The sequence below is a fragment of the Arvicanthis niloticus genome, chromosome X (genome assembly GCF_011762505.2).
Source record: "Arvicanthis niloticus isolate mArvNil1 chromosome X, mArvNil1.pat.X, whole genome shotgun sequence".
In the NCBI taxonomy this organism is placed as follows: domain Eukaryota; kingdom Metazoa; phylum Chordata; class Mammalia; order Rodentia; family Muridae; genus Arvicanthis; species Arvicanthis niloticus.
This window is the reverse complement of record NC_047679.1, coordinates 27,185,941-27,206,426: the sequence shown is the minus strand read 5'-3', so window position 1 is coordinate 27,206,426 and position 20,486 is coordinate 27,185,941. Positions and strand designations below refer to the sequence as shown.

At 40.3% G+C, this 20,486-nt stretch overlaps 1 protein-coding gene across 1 annotated transcript in view; it reads right to left on the bottom strand.

Annotated features, from left to right (window-relative positions):
* Positions 1 to 19,871: 19,871 nt before the first annotated feature.
* LOC117694167 (uncharacterized) overlaps positions 19,872 to 20,486 on the bottom strand; it is an 871-nt gene continuing 256 nt past the window's right edge. Inside the window, exon 2 of the mRNA XM_034484992.2 lies at positions 19,872 to 20,368. Within this exon, the coding sequence (XP_034340883.1) occupies positions 19,946 to 20,368 (423 nt within the window). The 3' untranslated portion in view covers positions 19,872 to 19,945. The remainder of the gene's footprint in view (positions 20,369 to 20,486) is intronic.

Sequence of the window (20,486 nt, the reverse complement as noted above, 5' to 3'; positions counted from 1 at the left end):
CCAAAGCTGGGGAGGTAGAGACTAGAGGATCTCTGGTGCTTGCTGGCCAGACAGTGTGGCTGAATTAGTGAGCTCTGGGTACTATGAGAGATCCTGTCCCAAAAGAGTTGGAGAGAAATTGGAAATTTCAATGAAATTCAATGTTGACCTCTGGCCTTCACCCATGCCTTAGTTAGGGTTTTACTTCTGTGAACAGACAACATGACCAAGACAACTCTTATAAAGACAGCATTTAATTAGGGCTGGCTTACAATTTCAGAGGTTCAGTCCATTATCATCAAGATGGGAGCATGGCAGTATCCAGGCAGGCATGGTGCAGGTAGAGCTGAGAATTCTATATATTCACCTGAAGGCCGCTAGGAAAAGACTAGTTCCCATGTGGTTAGGAGAATGGTTTCATCGCCCACTTCCACAGCAACACACTTCCTCCAATAAAACCACACCTACACCATTATGGCCATATTTCATAATTGTGCTAATCCCTGGGCCAAGCATATTCAAACCACCACAACTCACAGGTGCATCAGCACAAAGGCATGCACCCACATGTGAACAGGTACAAACACATATGCTGCACACATTTTTTTTTTTAATCCAGATGCAGTGGTACCCATTATCAAGGGTTGGGAAGTTAGGGTGAGCTCAAGGCCTCAAGGCCAGCCTGGAATGCATATCAAGACCCTATGTCCGAAAAGAAAAAATAAGAAAGAAAAAGAAAAGGAAAAAAGAAAGGAAGAACAATATGCTAAAAAATTTATGAACTACATCTGTAAGAAACAAGCACTAAAGCTGTGTATAAGGAAGCATACCTACACTTCCACCACTCAGGAGGCTGTAGCAGAAAATTACAAGTATAGAGACAAGTACCATAAAACACAAGAGCAAAATGGGAGACTGGAGTAATGAGTAATCGACTGGTAACAATTAAAACTCTAAATAATACATTAATTATAGCTGCGAGAAATGTAGAGACATACACATGTAATACCAACATGCCATATTCTGAGAAAGGGAGAGATACGGCAGCAGTTAAGAGCACATGAAGCTCTTGAAGAAATCCTCAGTTGGTTTCTCAGTACCTACATGTCTGATCACAATTGCCTATAACTCCACTTCCAGGGGATCTGATCTGATGTGTCGTCTGACCTCTACAGACTCCTGCATGTAAGTGGTGTACATTCACACATAACATAAAACTTATTTTTTAAAGAGCTGAGATAGAAGAATTACAACTTAAAGCCACTCTGAACAGTCAAACAAATAACAAAACAAGGCAGGTACTACCTTTAGGGCTAAGGTAGTTTTTCCAAGGGTGTACAGCTATGACTTACAGAATAGCAGGCATGTCACTAGAATCTGCTGCATATCCATTCTCAAAACCTACCTCCCTGAAGTTTCCAGAAATATACTCTCTGCAATGTACTGGAAACATACTTTCTAGAACTTACCAGGTATTTGTCCTTTACAGCATAGGGAAAGCTGCACTCTGCAACAGATTCCCCAGAGCACACATGCCACCAGGAGAAAATCTACTTTCATCCTAAAATTTATCTCCAGGGCTTTCTACCAACAAAAGCTGGAGCTGTGCCATTAGCAAGACAAAGATTATTTAACAGGCAAATTGTAGCCTCAGGGATAATTTTTAGCACTCAGGATCTCTATAACCCTCCTACACAGATTTATTCTCCCATACAAGGGCAAACAATTCATTTTATGTATATGTTTCTTTGTAGTGATTTTGCAACAATCATCAGCTTTGTGCTTATCAGGTTCCTACTACCCAGAGAACTTTAGTCCTCGAGACAGTCTTACTATGTGGCCCAGCCTGAACTGGAACTCAAGATGCTCCTGGCTTTGCCTTCCACATGTTGGAATTACAGCTCTATCTTCATGACAGGCCACAACTCTGTATTTCTTCCCAATATGATACACACTTCTTTCTTACCAGGAAAGAAATTCTTACTGTTCCCCCAGATGAGGAAACACAGCTACAATTGTCGTCCTATAATTGACTACATAAGGGAACAGAGGCAAAATTCTGTTTTATATTTAAGAACATATAAGGAAGTTCCCACCAGGAACTTAGAAAGAGGCCTGTTGACAGAGTATTTTAATATCAGGCAAAGCAATCCAAGAACTTTGGGAGAGGTGAAAGTTACTTTCTGTGGGACCCTAAAGGAGATTACCCCTCTTACCATAATGTTTCATAAGTGTTTTGGTGCCAGTTGTCACAACAGAGCTCTGTGTAGAGGCACATGCCTGACACTCCAGAGGCAGAAGCACTAGCATCAGGAGTCCAAGGCCCAGGCTGTATGGGAGGTTTTGTTCTTTTTTTAAACAAACAAATAAAACCCATCAAACCACATAAACAAGCATAGAAATAAACAGTATAAGAATAATAAGGGTTTTGAACAACATGAGGAATTTCTGGACACAAAGAAGACGGAAGGAAGTAAAGTAACTACAGAATGGGAACGTATGCTATGACCCCAGTGGCTAAATGACCCTGCACTTGATACCGTGGTGTACATGCAGACACAACTATTAGGGAGCAGAGGCAGGAAGCTCATTTTAACCCAGGAGTTCATGGTCAACCTGCGAATGACACCTGGTCTGTGAAAAAAAAAAAGTTTTATCTAGTCAGAACTGCCATGTGCTTTATGACTTCAAACTGACCAGACTCCTCTCTCAGCTTTAGTTTTCTTCTTCTTCCTCCTCTTCCTTCTCCACCTCCTCCTCCTCTTTTTATTTTTGTTTGTGTTTCGTTCTGTTTTTCTTCTATGTAGCCCTGGTTGTCCTGAAACTCACTGTTTACATAGGCTAGAGTGGCCTAGAATTCACAGAGATCCACCTGCCTCTGCCTCCTGAGTGCTGGGATTAAAGGCATGCGCCACGAAGACAGTTAACTTCAGTTTTCTTGTCTTTAAAACAAGGCACTAATTCCTACCAGCTTTTTAGAACTATGGAGAGTACTACATAAATCATAGCAGTTATCTCATGGAGGAATGAAGCACAGAACTATCTAGAAAATGCAAACAGTGCAGTGTAGCTTAAGCAGTGCGATAACTTGGAGGACCCCGTCATCTGCATATTTTAAAAGTTTGAATTGGATGCTCCTGATTTACTACTAAAACTCACTTCATGAAGGGTGGAGTTGAATAACTGGCTACTGGCTGTGCTATGTAAAAGAGATGTACATTTAAAAAAATGATGCAGTGAGGTTGGCCAGTGGCCAAAACTTGTTGTTCCTGCCCCAAAAGTTACATACGCGCTAGAAGTTACTGCGCAGCCGCAGTAGGAAGGTTTTTTTTTTTTTTTTTTTTTTTTTTTTTTTTTTTTAGTTTACGCGCCCCACAAGCGAGCGCTTGGCGCCTGTTTACTTGTGCAGACATTTCCCAGGCGTTTTCAGGGACAGCCGGTGCAAAGCACAGGTACCTCAAGATGTCTGGAGAGGAAGGTAAGAACCCCTTCCCTTTGCCTCACTAGCACAAGCTTAGGCCAGATAGGGGGACCCCATTACTTAGACTGCAGCCCTGGTGACAGCAAAATTAGCTGGTTCTCAGGCCGCCTGTTTGCTGTTCTGGTGGCTGGTTTGTTTTATCATCTGGCTAGCCAGAAGTAGTCAATATGTGTGTGAGATTCGGGGTGGGCTGAGGGGCCTCCCTTTATCCTGGGAACTTGAGGTAACCAAAGGCTCCAAGGTACTAGGAACTCTTTGTGGTTTTGAGGGTCGGAGGTAAAGCCAGGATGGTGTTGTTTGTGGCAGAGGGGGAAGTGGGAAAGGGAAGGGAGGAGGAGGGTTGTAAGCTTAGGTGAAACTACAGGCTGGAGGTTGGATATTTCTAGATTGTAATGGTGTCCCAGAAACTTGGCGGGGGAGCAGTGGGGGGAAGGTGAGGGGTGCGTAGGGGGTGCTGTAGCAGCCCTTCCCGCCCACGCTTCGGCCTTGCTTACGTAGTTCCGGGTCTACACAGGATCTCGTGGCTCGTGGCGTCTTTGGCAAGCTTCTGGTTTCCTCAGACTGCAGCATGATGCCTGCAAGGGCTAGCCCAGAGACTCCAGTTTTGCTGCTTCCCAGGCTTTTTAAAAGATGCTACAGTTCATGACTTCCCTGGGCTAGAGTGGACCCAAGTCTAGGGAGTTGAAAGGATTCGAAGGTTCGTCATATCCTAGGCATTCAAATATGTTTCTGGAACTCCTGTGCGTTTCTCTTCACATGGGTTCCCGTGGTTTAGGCGGGATTCTAGGGTTTGTGGGTTGGAGTCCATGGCTCCTGGGGACCCAAGCCTGTGCTACTTCCGTCTACAATTTCAAGATGCTGTGAAAGTTTCTAGAAATTGCTGATCCAGGAGACAGATGCTGATCCAGGAGACAACAGGTGCATCTCCAGTGGATTGCCATACCCTTGGGAAGGAGGCACAGAGGGTCCATGCATTACTAAGCATCCATTTGGACGCAAGCTTTCAAATGTAGTTTTGCATATTTCTGTGGTATGTGGCTAAGGTTATTGGTAGACACTTGTGATGAGAGAGAATTTTCTCTTGGAAAGAATGACTGCACTTTGCAGCTTCACATCGAAGCAACTGTTGTGTTTGGGACCGGACTTCTTTTAGGCCGCCAGCTCCTGTGAGCATTTGTAGTTTTGCCACGTAATAAATATTTGGTGTGGACTTCTGAAATGAGTTGACCCTTTCTTATCCCCTCCCTGTCTTAGTGAAGACAGGTTAAGATAAGGAAGGACTAATATTCTTTTTTACTGTATTCTGAATTTAAGAAGATGGTTGAGAGAATACTTTTCAGAGACCTAAACAGAGATTTGGGACCTTGGAGGCTAACCTGTTTGTTTGAAAACTCATATTTTATTTCAGATTTGTTAAGGACAAGTTAGAATATAAGGTGTAGAGATGTTGCAGAGAGGCCTTCCCATGTATTGAGCTTGCTGTTTGTTTTTTAGGGGACACGTGTACTATTTAGGAACAACTATAAAATGTGGGGAATTTTGAAATTAGGGTTGCGGTGCTTTTAAGCCTGCTACTGGCTATCACCTCATGCTTTGTGGTTCTTTGATAAAAAAGGCTACCTGCTCTCTCTACATTCTGCCTTATAATTTTTATGACATGAACTGATAAACTGTTTTTAATGGTTACAAAATGTGGTTTTCCAAGCAACCTTTATACTTGGTATTTTACAAAACACAAGTGGGCTAAATGCAGGTTTTACTGTTTCTCTGATCTCTTTTTGTATGTGTGCGTGTGCGTGTGTGTGTTTGTGTGTGTGTGTTTGTGTGTGTGTGTGTTTTTGTGTGTGAGTGTGTGTGTATACACACGCACAGGCACGTACACTTTTGTGTGTTTTGAGATTTGGCTGACCTGGAACTAGTGGCTATTTAGACCATGCTGGCCTCTACCTCCCTAGTGCTGGGATTAATGTGCACGAGTTTTAAACTGAAAGTGAAGCACACAAATGCTAGGGGTGGGGGTGGAATGTAATTTGCTTGTTTTGCTCTCCTATGTGGCTGACTTTGTAGGATCCAGACAATGGAAAGACTACTTTTGTTTATTTGTTGAGAGTTCTTCACACTGAGAAGCTCAGGCCATCTGGCAACAGCAAACCCTCAGGGCTTCAGCCTCCCACTTGCAGTGATTGAGGGCATGTACCACTCCCTGGACAGGGGGAGCTGTTTTTAAGAGTGTCTCTGTAATGGGTAAAGAATGATTAATACAGTATATTAAGGTTTTTTTTTAATGTAATTAAAAAAAAACATTGGATCTGGGAGTGTGGGTATTTATTTAATTTAGGTAGCCTTGGCTTGCCTGGAACTCATGGATATCTGGCTATCCTTGCATTGCTAGTGCTGAAATTAAAGGGGTATGTTGAGCAAACTGTTCTTTTAAAGGACAGCTTTAAGAAATTAGATCATTTAAATATTTGACATTATAGATAATATTAAAATATTTACTGAGTTGATATTTCACATGTAATTCTTGTGTAGTTACCTATTTCATGTTTTGTGAGATTTAGTTTGGACTTAGTTTGTTTTTAAACACTATTTATTTTTGTACTTTGTCTATCATCAGTTTACCATAAATGGATTTTTTTGAAAACAGACTTGTAAATTATTGGTCCCTACAAATGTGGCTATGAGATAACACTATTATAATTTAAATTTTGGAAGCAAAGCATTAAGTACATCATTAGAAGACGTTTATTGCTCCAATGAAAAAAATTTATATTGCTCTACTAAATTAGAATTAGCAGAAATAATAGTCTCTATGTGTATATTCATATATCGCAATATTCATAGTAAATAATTCATTCATTAGCTAACCTGTATTGATTGCAAGTATAAAAAAGCTAAATACACGTTTGTGAGTTAATATAATGTTTTAGGCTATGTGTGGTAGCATATGACTTTAGCCCCCAGCATGAGAGACAAGCAGAAGCAGGTAGATATATGTGAATCTAAGGCCAATCTGTTCTTCATAACAAATTACAGACCAGCTAAGGCTACACAGTGAGAACTTGTCTCAAAGAATAGAGATTTTAAACAGTTCATAACTTTACATCTTAGTCCTTTAAACTGTTCATTTAACGTGGTACTTAATCTAGGTTTTTTCTTATTCTTAGAATTTATTTATATAACTCCCGGCAGCGACACTGATGATAGCATCAGCGAGGATGAAGATGAAGTATTTTGTGAAGATTTTGATTCAGATATTATTGAGGATACATCCAGTCTTGAGGGCTTTACCATAGACCATGAACTTGAAGACTCTGATGACAGCTTTGATGAAGAATCCCTATCTGGTAATTTTGCTAAATTTTCTCTTGGATAAAATTTTGTGTTCTGATTCTCATTGTTAGTAAACCTCTTAAATATTTCTATAAACTTTGTATTAATTAGTTGGTATATGAAGCCTGAGATTGGAACTAGAGAAATGGCTCAGCACTTAAGAGCACTTAAGGCTCTTGTATAAGACCTGGTTTTAATTCCTGATACCCACATGATAGCTCACAACCATCTGTAACCCCGGCCCTAGGGGATCCATCACACTCTTTTGACTTCTGTAGACACCAGACATGCATATGGCACATACACATATATTTGGGCAAAATACAATGTATAAAATGATATTTTTTCAAAGAAGCCTGAGAGTCCCAGTAATACAGTATTATTTTGTGTTTGTATTTTTGTATTTTCCTTTCAGCTTTATGTGATATGTTCCCCTTTGGCTTTTCCATTCTAAGGGAAACAGTCTCAGAAAATATTACAGAGACAATATTCTCTGTCTCAGAAATGTATTTATGTTTGGCAGCTATAATTAAAGTATTTAGGAGTAGAACCCAAGCGAACAGCTTATATGACAGCTCTGCTGTAGTTAATGAGTCAGAGACACAACTGTTTCTGTAGACAGTTTCAAGGAATAAAAATAGTCTGAAACTAAAAAGTGGTTATCATTTGTAAAATACAAGCTTAATATACAAAAGTTAATCATTTTGCTGCATACCAGTAATAAAAATGGAAATTTAAATTAAAGCACAGTGCTGTTTATATTTGCATATAAGACTCCACAGAAAAGACACCCCCTTAAACCTCCAACACATAGAGATCTGCCTGCTTCTTCCTGGGAATAAAACCCTGCACTATCAAAGCCAGCCACAGAAAGGGTTTTCAGTTGTTTCACTGAGTGTAATGCTAGTTGTACATTTTCCATTAACATCCTTTATTAGGTTGTAAAATGTTTCTTCTATTTCCAGTGCCTTGAAAGCCTTTCTTGTGAAATGATATGACATTTTGTCAGCTGCCTTTTCTGTATCAAGTTGATAATATGAGTGTTCTTTTTTTATTGATACAGTACATTAATTTTCTTAATTTTGAGAACCTTGGTGCATTTGGGAAATAGATTCTCCTGCTTAGCCTGGATAATAGTTTGGTTCTCTATAATTTGATGGATCCCTTTTGCAGATGAAATCTCCAGTGGGTGTTGATTTTCCTTTCAGTGTGAGAAAAACCAAAACTGAAGCCCAGCACTAAACATTGACATTGATAATACAAATTTATTCAATAAACAAAAGGGGGAAGGGGGTATCCAGCTCACAGCTAACCTTTCTGCTTTTATAGGTTAAACAGAATCAGAGGAGTTACTTGCTGATTAAGAGGAGAAATATTCCTATCTTTTCTTGTAATAGACAAATTTTCTGAGACCATCTCCTTTTGCTTCTCTTTTGTCCAGTGTTTACATCATAGAGGCTGGAGGATGATTAGATTCTAATGTAGTTTAAAGTATGTTCTAAGTCTTAGGCATTCATCTTGCTGTCTTCAAACCAGAAGGGTGAGGACAGAGACTAGGCAAGTACAAGCCAAATCATTCCCATGTTATGGTTCCAGGGAGGGGAAAACATCAAAAGGTCAGCACATATTTGTGCAGGTCTGAACTGAAATCTGACCTAAAGTTTTAGGTCTTTAAGGAGACAGATATGTTACCAAAAGAAGCAAGCTAGCTAACTAGCTAGCTAATTTTCTTTCTCTCTCTCTCTTTCTTTCTTTCTTTCTTTCTTTCTTTCTTTCTTTCTTTCTTCCTTCCTTCCTTCCTTCCTTCCTTTCTTTCCTTCCTTCCTTCCTTCCTTCCTTCCTTCCTTTTCTCTCCCTCTTTCTCTCTCTCTTTTTCTCTCATTCTTTCATTCTTGATGAGGGGTGATAGCTGCACTATGTGTGGATATAAAGATAGGTATTTATAATGCAGTTAAGGAATTTATATTGATTTAGGGAAGTGACAGTAGAAGGGTCTCCTCTAGGGCCTGTGATCACGCCAGCCACAGTTATGTTTATAAGTTCCAGGCAGGAGTTCCCTGAAATGTGATCAACATATTAAGCAAAGGATCAGGATATGAAATCAGCTTACAAAAATATTTATCCTTTCCATATACTAAGAAATATGTTCAGAAAAAATCATGGAAACATTCCTCTCCACAGTCTTCAAAAAACAAAAGCAAAAACAACACTTGGAATAAACCTAATGAAGGAGGTAAAAGACCTCTACAATGAAAACTTTCTGAAGAAAGAGACTGAGGTGACACTCCCATGCACAAGAATTGGTAGAATTAATATCATAAAAATTACCATCCTACCAAGAGAAGTGTACAGATTCATTGCAATCCCATAAAAATCCCTACAGCATTCTTTACATAAATGAAAAAAAAACTAAAATTAATATGGAATCGCCAAAGAGTCAGTATTGCCAAAGCAATCCTGACCAAAACAAAAGAAAGGCAGAGGAGTCTCCATTCTATATTTCAAAATATATTACAGAGGTAAAATACATGTGTATTTTAGAAAGAAAGAAAGAAAGACAGAAAGAAAATTAGCTAGCTAGTTAGCTAGCTTGCTTCTTTTGGTAACATATCTGTCTCCTTAAAGACCTACGGTAAAATACATGTGTACTGAGACAAAAACAGACATGGAGATCTTGTAGCAATGGCTAATCTGGAAGTCACTACACACACCAGACTGGCTTGAATTCATGAAGATATATCAGCCTCTGCCTCCTGAATACTGAGATTAAAGGCACATGCCACCATATTTATTTTTAAAAAACATTTTTAGTACAGCTTTTTTTAAAAAAAAATCTTGGAATAATGTGTTTGTGGGACACGTATATATTTGGCATGTCAAACAGTAAAACATAATAAAGGTACAGTTATTTAAATACTGTGGTACCATTTCTGAAATAAGGAGTTAAATTTGATGCAACAGACAATTCATAAACAATAAAGAGTTTAGAGTTGGGGCTAGAGAGGTGATTCATTGGGTAAAAGATGAACTTATATGCACACACACATATACACATACGTGTGAAGTTGTATGTGAATATATATATGTATATATATGTATAATATACGCACACACATACATAAAAACAAAAGTAATTAAGACAGTATACTGCAACGAATTTGTACAGGAAAGATAGAGGGTAAAAGAGGGTGCAACAAATAATTTCTAGGGGTAAAGCTGTTAGTTTCATCTCACACAGCCAGAAAATGTAGTTGAATGTTTTTCTTATCACTGTGAAAGATTGAGTGTGAAAGCAGTAAAGAAATCACAACTTTTGATGGATTCAATAAGATTAAACAATGAATTTCTCCCTAGCACCACCCAAGTAAAGCACTTGCTCCACCTGTATACTTTCAAGTGTACCTGTTATTACCCTTTGATGGCAAGAGCCAATGCAGGAGACCCAATTCAGTGATGAGCAAGGGGACAGGAAAACTAGAGAACCACAGAATAAGGGATATTAACAGACAGAAATGTCTGAAAATTTCAATTGCATTCATAATGAGAAGGATGCAAATGAGATGGGATAGAGCTTTGAACTTTTATCAAATTCACATTTAAAAGTTAATTCCCTTTAGTGATAACAGAAAACATTTTAATTCTCTTGGAATGCGAATGTGTACAGCCTTTCAGGACCTCTGGGAAGCACCTATGTAAGTCTTTCAAATGTTCTTCTATAGGAAGGAATAGTTGTTTGAATGGATATACATAATTATTTCACAACTGTGAAAACTTAGATGCTATAAAACTTAGAAGCCATAAAATATACAATAACAGATGGTAGCCAAACCTATTAATAAAATGAAACATTCTGAAGAAATTTAAAAATATTTTGAAAAATTTAAGTGATACTGTAAATTGCTCAAAATATATAAGCAGTATAAAAGAAAAAGAAGGAAATACATCTGAAGCTCTTATATAATGGCAATAGATTACTTTGTTTAGTTTGATTCTGAACTTTTTATAAGGAGCTAATTTTAGTAAATTATTTTACATGTGTGTATTTTTGCCTGCATGCCTTCCTATGTACTACATATTTGCTGGTGCTCATAGAGAGCAGAAAAGGACACTGGAGCCCCTGAAAATAGAGTATCAGGTATTTATGAACTACCATGTGAGTGTGGGGAATTAAAACCAGGTCCTCTGGAAGAGCAGAGGAGCCATGACTCCAGCCCTCAGGGAGCTGATTTTTAGATAAGTTTTACAGAGAACTCTACTGTATTAAAAATACACACATCATAAATACACAGCCTATATATTTTCAGTCAATGCATGTATATAATCAGCATTGATGATAACAATAGGAAAATAACTGTGTATTCGCTGACCTTGTCTTGTAGAACCCTAACCCCCTTGGCAAGGTAATTATTATGCTGACTTCTCTCGTCATGGGTTACTCTGGCCTGGTTTTGAGCTTTCTGTGAGTTGAATCATATATTGTATTCACTGTTGTGTCTGGCTTCTTTTATTCAAGTTGAGGTTTATGAAATTCATCCTGACTGGAAGCCCTAGTAGGTAGCTTAATCTGAGTTTATGAAATTCATCCTGACTGGAAGCCCTAGTAGGTAGCTTAATCTGAGTTTACCTTTATGGTCACTCTATGGGCTAATTACTCACAGTTTGTTAGTTATTACTGTTGTTATGGTCAGAAAACATTCAGTTAAAAATAAGATTTAATGGCAATTACAGTTTGAGTTGGATATGTTCTTTTCTTTAAAAAATGCATGGCTCTATATTAACCTCACCTGAGAGTTAAGTCTCCTATTCTTTTTTTCATTGATTTATTTATTCACTTTAAATCTCAATCACAGCTCCCCTCCTTCCTCTCCTCCCAGTTACGACCCCCTCCCCCATATTCTGCTATGCCTACAGACAGGAGCCCAGCAAAATTGTCATTTGAGAGGCTTCATCCAGCAGCTGACGGAAACAGATGCAAAAACCCATAGACAAACATTAGGCAGACATCAGGGAGTCCTGTGGAAGCTTCAGGGAGGGATTGTGGGAGCCTGGGGTCAGGGGTCAAGGACACTACAAGAAGACCTGTAGAGCCAACTAAACTGGACACTAACTGGGGGCTCCCAGAGACTGAACCACCTACCAAAAAGAGTACATGGAGTGAACCACCCCGCCCTCTGCCCCACATATATAGCAGATGTGCAGCGTGATCTTCTTTTTTTAATTGCCCCTTTGCACTACTGGGAATGACTTGAATTTAGGGCCTCTTGCATGCTACCTTTGAGGTATAACCTTGACTCCTTGACCCCCCTTTTACATTTTTCCCCATTTGAAACAGTCTAGCTAAGTTGCCCAGGCAGGCTTTGCTTGTAAGAATCTTCTGCTTGAACCAGACACAGCACCCGTTCCCCCATTTTGAGAGGAAACCATGGGGTCTGTATTTAATCCATATTGGCCAGCTCAGGCTGGCTCAAACTTGGCATCCTCCTGCCTTGGCCTCAGGGCACTAGCAGCATAGGTATAAACTATAACACCAAATTAATTACCATCTTCTTACTCCTTTTTCTTCCTGCTATTTTGGGTCTTTTTGGTCATTGATACCTTTTTGCTGCTCTGGCTCAGTATGGATAAAGCTTTTGCACTATTGTGCCCCTTCAGTAACAATAAAGAAAGCATAGAAGAAAGCATATAAGCCTGACCTAGTTCAAGCTTGAGCATCATGGCATTGTACTAGTTCTGTATTGACTGCCTTAAAGCCATAACGGAAACATTGATATTTCCAGATGCTTTAACATGTATTTCCTACCCATTACCACCAGTTGGGTTTTTAGTGCAAGTGAGGAGGTAGAGTCTTTGAAGTGGCACTACCCAGGCAACAGTGGTGGAGCCTACTACTGTAGAGACAAGGGTGGAGGCAAGAGACCAGAGCAAGTCGGTGGTGGGCACACAGATTAGAACAGACTCCTGAAACATATATTGGAGGTATGCTACTTCCATAAGTAGGAACAAAAGAAGAGGAGGAAGAAGAGGAGGAAGAGGGAAAAAAGAAATTCCTGGAGATCTTTATAGAAACTCTATCAGTTACCTTCTCTTGTTCAGTTGTTCCCATCATATATTCTGTAGAGTTGAAGTTGTAAAGCACCCCTTCATAATTTAAACTTGCTTTTTAAACTTTATACTTATTTCTATTGAGGGGGCATATCCTTTCCATGCTTATTGTTTATATTTATTGTAAATTACTTGTAAAAGGGTTCTTATTCTGTTACTTTCTAAAATAGAATAGGCTATAATTTAAAGCGGCATCCTCACACTATATCTGTAATAAGGATTTTAGGTAGTGAGTGTATAAAATGACTTTTTAATTTGCTGCTCTTCAGAGATTGAAGATGAAGATGATGATGATGACAATGGAGCCGATGGAGCTGATGAAGACGATGAAGATGAGGAAGATGAGGAAGATGAGGAAGATGATGATGAGAGTTGTGAAGAAAATCTTCCAGAAAACTTAAAAAGATGCTACCATGGCTCAGAGTCTTTCTCCCCATTAAGCAAAAGAAGACGGATATCTATTCCAGATCCTTTTATGGTTTGTATACTAAAATGAAAATCTTTGTTCTTATTATACTGTATTTCTTTGTTTATAAATATATACCATTAAACTGGAAAGCTTAGACATACTCTGACCTCTTGGGGCCTCTCTTGGTGCTACCATGTCCTGTGATTAAAGTCAATAGGAAACTACAACAGTCTAACCTAGGCAGGATGACAAAAGGCACAGACCCTTCAGGAATGAAGGCTCTGGGAAAAGAGTCAATACCTGTGGAGGTGTTTGCCAAAGGTGAAGGAAATATAGACTGGATACTAGAGGAAGGTAGCTATTGAAGGGTTTTTCTGGCACAAGGACATCTTGGCAGTTGGGGCCAAGAAGTACTACAAAGTCACACTATGCAACAACTCCCACAAGAGATTTAGTAACCAGAGAGTTGCCCACACGGTCAGGTTCCAGATGGCATAGCAGGCTCCAGGAAACAGAGAGAGGACACAAAGCAAATAGGCAAGGAGAGACAAATGGTTAGAGCAGGTGGAGGGAAGAAGCAGCTGGAGAGACAAATCCTAGAATTCAGAGTCCCCTGAGGCAGTGATGGAAAGGAGAATATAGGGGGTTTGGTTCTGTGGGTTGGAGAGGAACTGATGCAGAGTTAATAAGTCACAGATCCTGAACCAAGTGGTAACTTTCATTGTGTTTTATAAGTGTGTGTAAAAGGGGTGTTAAAAGGAGAAGACATGGCCTGCAAATGTCATTATCTTAAGAGGTCAGAGGCTTAAGTCCTCTGAGACTTTGAATAGAGGGTGAGGGTGGTGATGTGATTGGTACGGTTTTCCAATTGGATGACGAGAGGGGACTGATTGTTGGCCATAGAGAGGTTTGGGGTATCCCATACCTGGAAATCCACCTGGAAGGTCATAAAGGAAAAGGTGTGTTGGGTTGTGTAATTAGGAGATAAAAGAGGAGGGTGATGGCCAGTGAGCCTGGAGTCAAGTGGATTGTGGGAGCAAAAGAAATAGGGGCTCTCACTTTGGCTAGGAGGTTCCCCTCTCAGCAAGGAAACCTAGCAAGTTTGGTACCACTAGGAAAGAAGGAGTAAAAATCCAACTAAGTGTTGGCGTTTCCCCTGACAATAGGGGAATAAAGGAGAGGTGGGTCCCCAAAACTCTGTCAGGACAGAGTAAGTGGTCCCAGTGTCTAGAAGGAAGGGGATGAGTCACCATGATACTGTTTACTCCCCATGGTTTTCTGTTAGAGAAGGTAGTGGCTGTGCCAAGGGAACCCAGGATCCCTCAGTCACCCATGGCCACACCTAGGAGGTCAGCTGAAGGGTGATCTGGGCTTGCTGTCTCCTCACCATGAGGACCACGGGGCACAATCAACAGCTAAGTATCCTACTTAATGGCACTTTGGACATAGTCAATAGGGTTTGTGAGAGTTTTGGCATGTTGGTCCTAGTAACCTTCCTGATAACACTTTAAGCAGGGACCTACTTGGAGGTTCTTGGGCTTTTAGAAGCAAGGAAGCCTGGGAAGCTGCTATGGTCTGCTGAAAGGTATATTTAGCCAACATCAGATATTTTGTTTTCAGGCTGTCTTATCTCTACCATGGTATCTACCATGACTAAGACTTCTGCCTCTGGAAGCAGTGATCTGCTCTAGGGACATTTAAATTTGGACCTAATATCAGGGAAACTCTGGGAGAAGGGATTATTTCCATCAGGATTCAGACTGATATATTGTAAGAGGGCCTTTGTAAGGTGGCCCAGGAACTAGGACAGGTTTTCATGTTTTTCCTGGATGTCCTCTAAGGGGAATGAATATATGTATTCATTCCAGGATAAGTGTGTGTGTGTGTGTGTGTGTGTGTGTGTGTGTGTGTGTGTGTTGCGTTGCTTTTAAGGGCATACTTAAGGAGACTGGCTAAGAGGCAAATTATACATTAATCTGTAGGTGAAATGCCCCTGGGGTATTGTAGTTCCATTTGGGATCCAGGTTGGGGCCAACCTCAGCAAAACTGGGTGAGCAGTTTCAGATTGGTGGATATTGTCTACATGCCCTTTATCCTGTCCAGACTCACCTGTGTTCCTCAAGGAGAAAAGGTTGTTAGTGAGTGTATGGTTTCTCCACTGAGGTAATACACCAAATTGTATCAAATTATAAATGTAAAAGCAGGTCTATTTGGAGCAACTGTGGGGGTGTATGTGTCATTGATCTCATAGGAGGGGGTCAGAGAAGTCTTGCTCATGGGTTGGGGCAGGTACTTTTTAAAGGGGAAGGGCAGGGAGTGATGATATGATGGTGAAGTACTAGGGTTATATCTTTATTCAGTAACATTAGGGCCCTATAGAGTGTGCTTAGGTCTGGTGCTCACTTTGGAATCCAGAATTAGGAGCTAGCTTTTTTCAGTATTTTGCATGAGATTTTGCCAACTTGGGCTCCTGGTCAGAAGAGAAGGTTAGGGACTTCTTGGCCCATACCATCTTGGCCTTTGTCCCTAAACCTCCAGCTTAAGATTTAAAATCATATAAATGTCATGGAAGTTAAGTTTGTAAGATCAGATAATGTATTGAAATACTTTAATGAAGGTGAAAGAATTTGGAGTATAAGATGCTGTTTTTAAATGCTATGTTTTTTGGTAAGCCTAGTTTTTTTATGATTTTTTTCCTCATGTTATTCTCAGGACAAGAATCACCTAAACAAAAATCCATCTCAATCCAAAATATCTTGGAGATCTATTGTAGCCTCCGTGGTTATTTTATAACATTGATCCACCTTTAATCAAGAGTATAGTGAAGTCATGTGGCATCCACACTCTCTAACCCTAGCAGGGATGGTTGCCAGCCACATGGCTGCCTCCATCCAGATGGGGGACAGTAGCTAAGATGGTGGCAAACCACATGGTGCTTATATCCACATCATGCCATATGTTTCTTTTAAGATTACCTATGTATATATTTTAATTATCAACCCTCTGAGTTCCAAGTTTTAAGTTAACTCTTTTGTTACAGGTCTTAACCATACTCATTATACTTACAAATCTTGAGGTACAGAAAGTTTACTTAATAGTTTTACAAATTTTGAGGTATGATTCATATCTTAACAAAAGTTTTAGAGAGTTAATTCAAAACCAAAAGGAGTATGAAATGGGTAGTGATCATTCCCATTGGGAATAGTCTAACCTTTTCCTCTCCTTTGTCACATAGTCAGGTGGCCCACCTGACAGGGGACAGAGATTTTGGAGGAAATCTCTAAACATGCATGCTTGGGTCTAAAGGAGGTGGAGCCATAACCCAAGTCCAGAGCTAGCTTTTCATTGAAGTGGAGCAACAGAAAACAACAGTTTAATAGTACCCAAACCTAAAAGATTCAGAAATCCCTGTAAAACTGAATCCAATAAGCCGAGAACAAGGAAGGCTTCAGGATAGAAACAGGTTTGACCTCTAGCTGTAGAAGAAGCTGCAGGAGTGACCTGAGAGAGCCACTAGCCAATGAGGAGTGTGTACACATCTATTCTTTGCTCCCTCCCTTGCCTGCTCTGTCTGACTCCCAGCTCCCACACCTGCAACAGACTTAGAGACCCATGGAAGGAAACTTAAAAAGGCAGAACTTTCACACAGTATGTGTGGCAGGGGTTGGGGTGGGGGCAGGATAAAAACAAACAGGGCTTGGAGCAGAGATAAGAGAATTCTGCAATGTAGAGAAGATAAGAGAACTCTGGAATGTAGAGAATGAGAAATCTCTTTCCGTTTCCCTGATGACTCTTAAAAGTTGTGGAAGTTCAAAGTAATATTTGGAATATTGAGAATCTAGGGTGACATTAGGCAGCAGTTTGGATTGATTATCTAAGAGATATTAAGGGCAAATTTATTTGAAAATGTGAATAAATTAGGGGGTCAGTTGCTGGATGGAGAGGCTGGAGGTTTTCTAAGAGGCATAATAAGGTAGAATGAGGGGGGTGTAGGAAAAATGTCCCAGAAGCCTGTAGTTGAAGGTATCTCTAGGACTCAGTGTGGACAAAACGAGACCAAGCCTTTCAGTGGGTTTTTCCACTGTAGTCAAGGGGGTCCATGTTAACAACCCAGGGAGAGACTGTGCCTGGTACCAGGTCTTTCGTGGATGATGCCCAAAGGTTTGTCTAAAGTCAATAAAAATCGGAGCTCAGGAAGGTCTTATCTGTAGGAAAAGGACAGGAATGAGAATTCACAGTATCGTGAAAGCCATTATGATATAGAGAAGCTGTGGAATTAGACAGCTTCAAGGGGGTGGAAAATGCAGGAAAGAAAGGGTGGTAATAGCTCAGCTGGACTTAAGGAAGTTGCAGAATTGTGGCTCTAAGGGTTGGTGGGTGCTGGGATATGTGACAAGGGACAACAATAGCTTTAGAGACCATGGCTGGGGGTACATCTGCCTGAAGGGGTAACTTACAGATCTATCTCTGGTGAATGGGATGTCAAGATATCAGTGAGCCTGAAGGTGAGTCTTTGGGGTAGGGGTAGTGGACCAGTGATGAGGGATGGGGTCCCAGTTTGGCTCAGACCCTAAGAGGGCAGCATATGCACCCAGAAAACCTGTCAAAGCATCCATAGAATATTTTTCTACCACAAGGACATCTTGTCAGTTAGGAACCATAAAGTGACACCAGGCAACAAACCTCGCTCAAGAGATTTACTAGGAAGAAAAAAAAAGAAAGGTTGGCGGCACCTCTGAATAGGAAGAAAGATAGAGAAGGCTAGGTGAAACTGGAGGGCTTTTAGTTTTTGATACATCAAGGTGGTGAGGATTTCCAAGCCTCAGTAGCTCCAGGTCAAACCATGGACAGGGTGTTTATCCCTTGGTCTTGGTCTCCCATTGGGGTCAAGTCAGGGGCAGAGTGTTTCTCCCTGACCCTGGTCTTCGGCTTTGGGTTAAGTCAAGGACAGGGTATTCTTCCCTTATCCCTGGTCCCTACAGTTATAAATACCAGCTAAAGCCACATGACCAGTTGCAGAAACAGGATTACAATTGACATGAAAATTTCTGTTGTAATTTGTTAGGAATGTGTATAGATACTTGTGTTTTATTTCCTTGATTTCTTTATCATGTAATATAACCTAAACTAAGAGAACATCAGTGGTTATCATATTTAAATTTGGATACTAAAATAATGTCCCTCAGTACTGAAATTGAATCCCCACCACTACCATCTATTCTAAGATTTATGATGTGTTTACGGTTATGCAAAGGATAATTGTATCATGTTAGGCATACATATGACCTGGTTATTGTTTTTATTTGGAAATTAAGCGTCACTTAAGGAGAAATGACTGTGTGTCAAGTTGACAAGAGGTGGACTTGTGATGGCTATTCTTGGTTTTCAACCTGAGTACATGTAGAATTAAATAAAACCCAGTGGCTAGGTACGACTGTGAGGAATTTTTCTTAATTCATTTTAAATGGAAAGATCTGCTTTAATCAATCTGTATCTTTTGAGGTAGGAAGATAAAACTTTAATTCAGATCTTTTTAGGCAAGAAGATCCACCTTGAATCTGGGCCATACCTGGTAGTAGCCTATATAAAGGACATGGAAGAAGGAAGCTTGTGCTTTCTTTGCCTGCTTCCTCCCATCCTCTCTAGCAAGTGCATTCCTTCACTGACATTAGAGCCTACTGCTTTGGGATTCTAGCTTATATGGAAGGTCAGCTGAGATATCCAGACTCTTGGACTGAACAACAATTGTATTCTTGGACTTTCCATTGGTAGACAGCCATTACTAGACTAGCTAGACCACAGCCTATAAGCTATTCTTATAAATCTCCTTCATATACATTATACACACACACACACACACACACACACACACAAACACACAGGTGGCAATATTTATTGTATTTGAAGGGACCATATATTGTAGGATGCTCCCCTGTGGACCCCAGATTAGGCACAGTCTGCATCCAAGCAATAATTTGTATGCACAAAGAGATAATTTATTATGTAAGGCAAAGAGACAAGGAGGCTGAATTGGAATTGAGCAGAAACAGCAGCAAGTAGCTTTGTAACTGTTCATTTTAAGAATGTAAAAGGAGAGGTCTATGTTAGAAGGAGCTAGAATGTGTTGGTTAGTTTTGATTGGGTATGTTAATTAGGATATCTAAATGGGGAAGTTTGATTGCTGGACCTCGATGTCTTGATGCTGACCTTGGTGATGAGCCTCAGAAATGAGGCAAGTATAAGAAAGTAGACAAATAAGGGAATAGAATTTGGTGGCTTGCTTTAGGAATACAGTCTAATGGTTTAGCAAGGGAGAGGGATGGGGGATGGATGAGACCTGGCACCTCTTTTGCCTCCTTTAATAGTATAAATAATCCTAGGTTACTGGAAGTCTAGTCTTTATGCCACAGAGTTTTATAAGGGTTACGTTCAGTGTGGATTGTGAGTTAAGTTAATTGATAAGAATAAAGTTCTACTAGTACATATTGTACTGTACTTACAAATATATTAGTTAATTGGTTAAGTGTATAATGCAAAGCTAATAACAGCATTTTTTATATTTTCAAATCCGATTGATTTTATTTTCATCATTGTACAAAGTACTGTAAGGTGAGTTACAGCATTGACAATGTAACTGTGCCTCAGCTCCTAGACCCCGGTTCAGTGATGTTCCTTAGGTCTTTGGAGCTGCCCATGTCTCCCTTAGGAACAGGCTCACTGCTAGCGAGTTCTCCGTCAGGAACCCCCTCACCACTGGCCAGGTCCGCATTACGAACCAGCTCACTGTTGGTCTCGTCTTCATTGGGAACTGGTTCACTGGTGTTCATTTCTTCATTAGGAACGAGTTCACTGGTGGCCACGTCTCTATTACAAGCCGACTCGCTGCCGGAGCACGGTGGAACTGGCTCTGGTGTTGACACTTGAGCACTGTCATCCATTTGCTCATGAAGGAGCAGTGCCGCGGTCGGTTCAGTCGGTTCAGTCAGCTCTGGGTGATATCTCTTGGCTTCTGCTCGAATTCTTCTTAAAAGGGATCGCTCCCCCTTCTTCGTCAGCTGGAAGAACTATATACAAGTGTCATCAGGGTACTCGTTTGGGACAAAAATAGATAGAGATGGAGATGGAGACAGAGATTCCTGAGAAGGGGCAGAGGTAGATGAGAAGCTTATAGCAGGCCTGAGA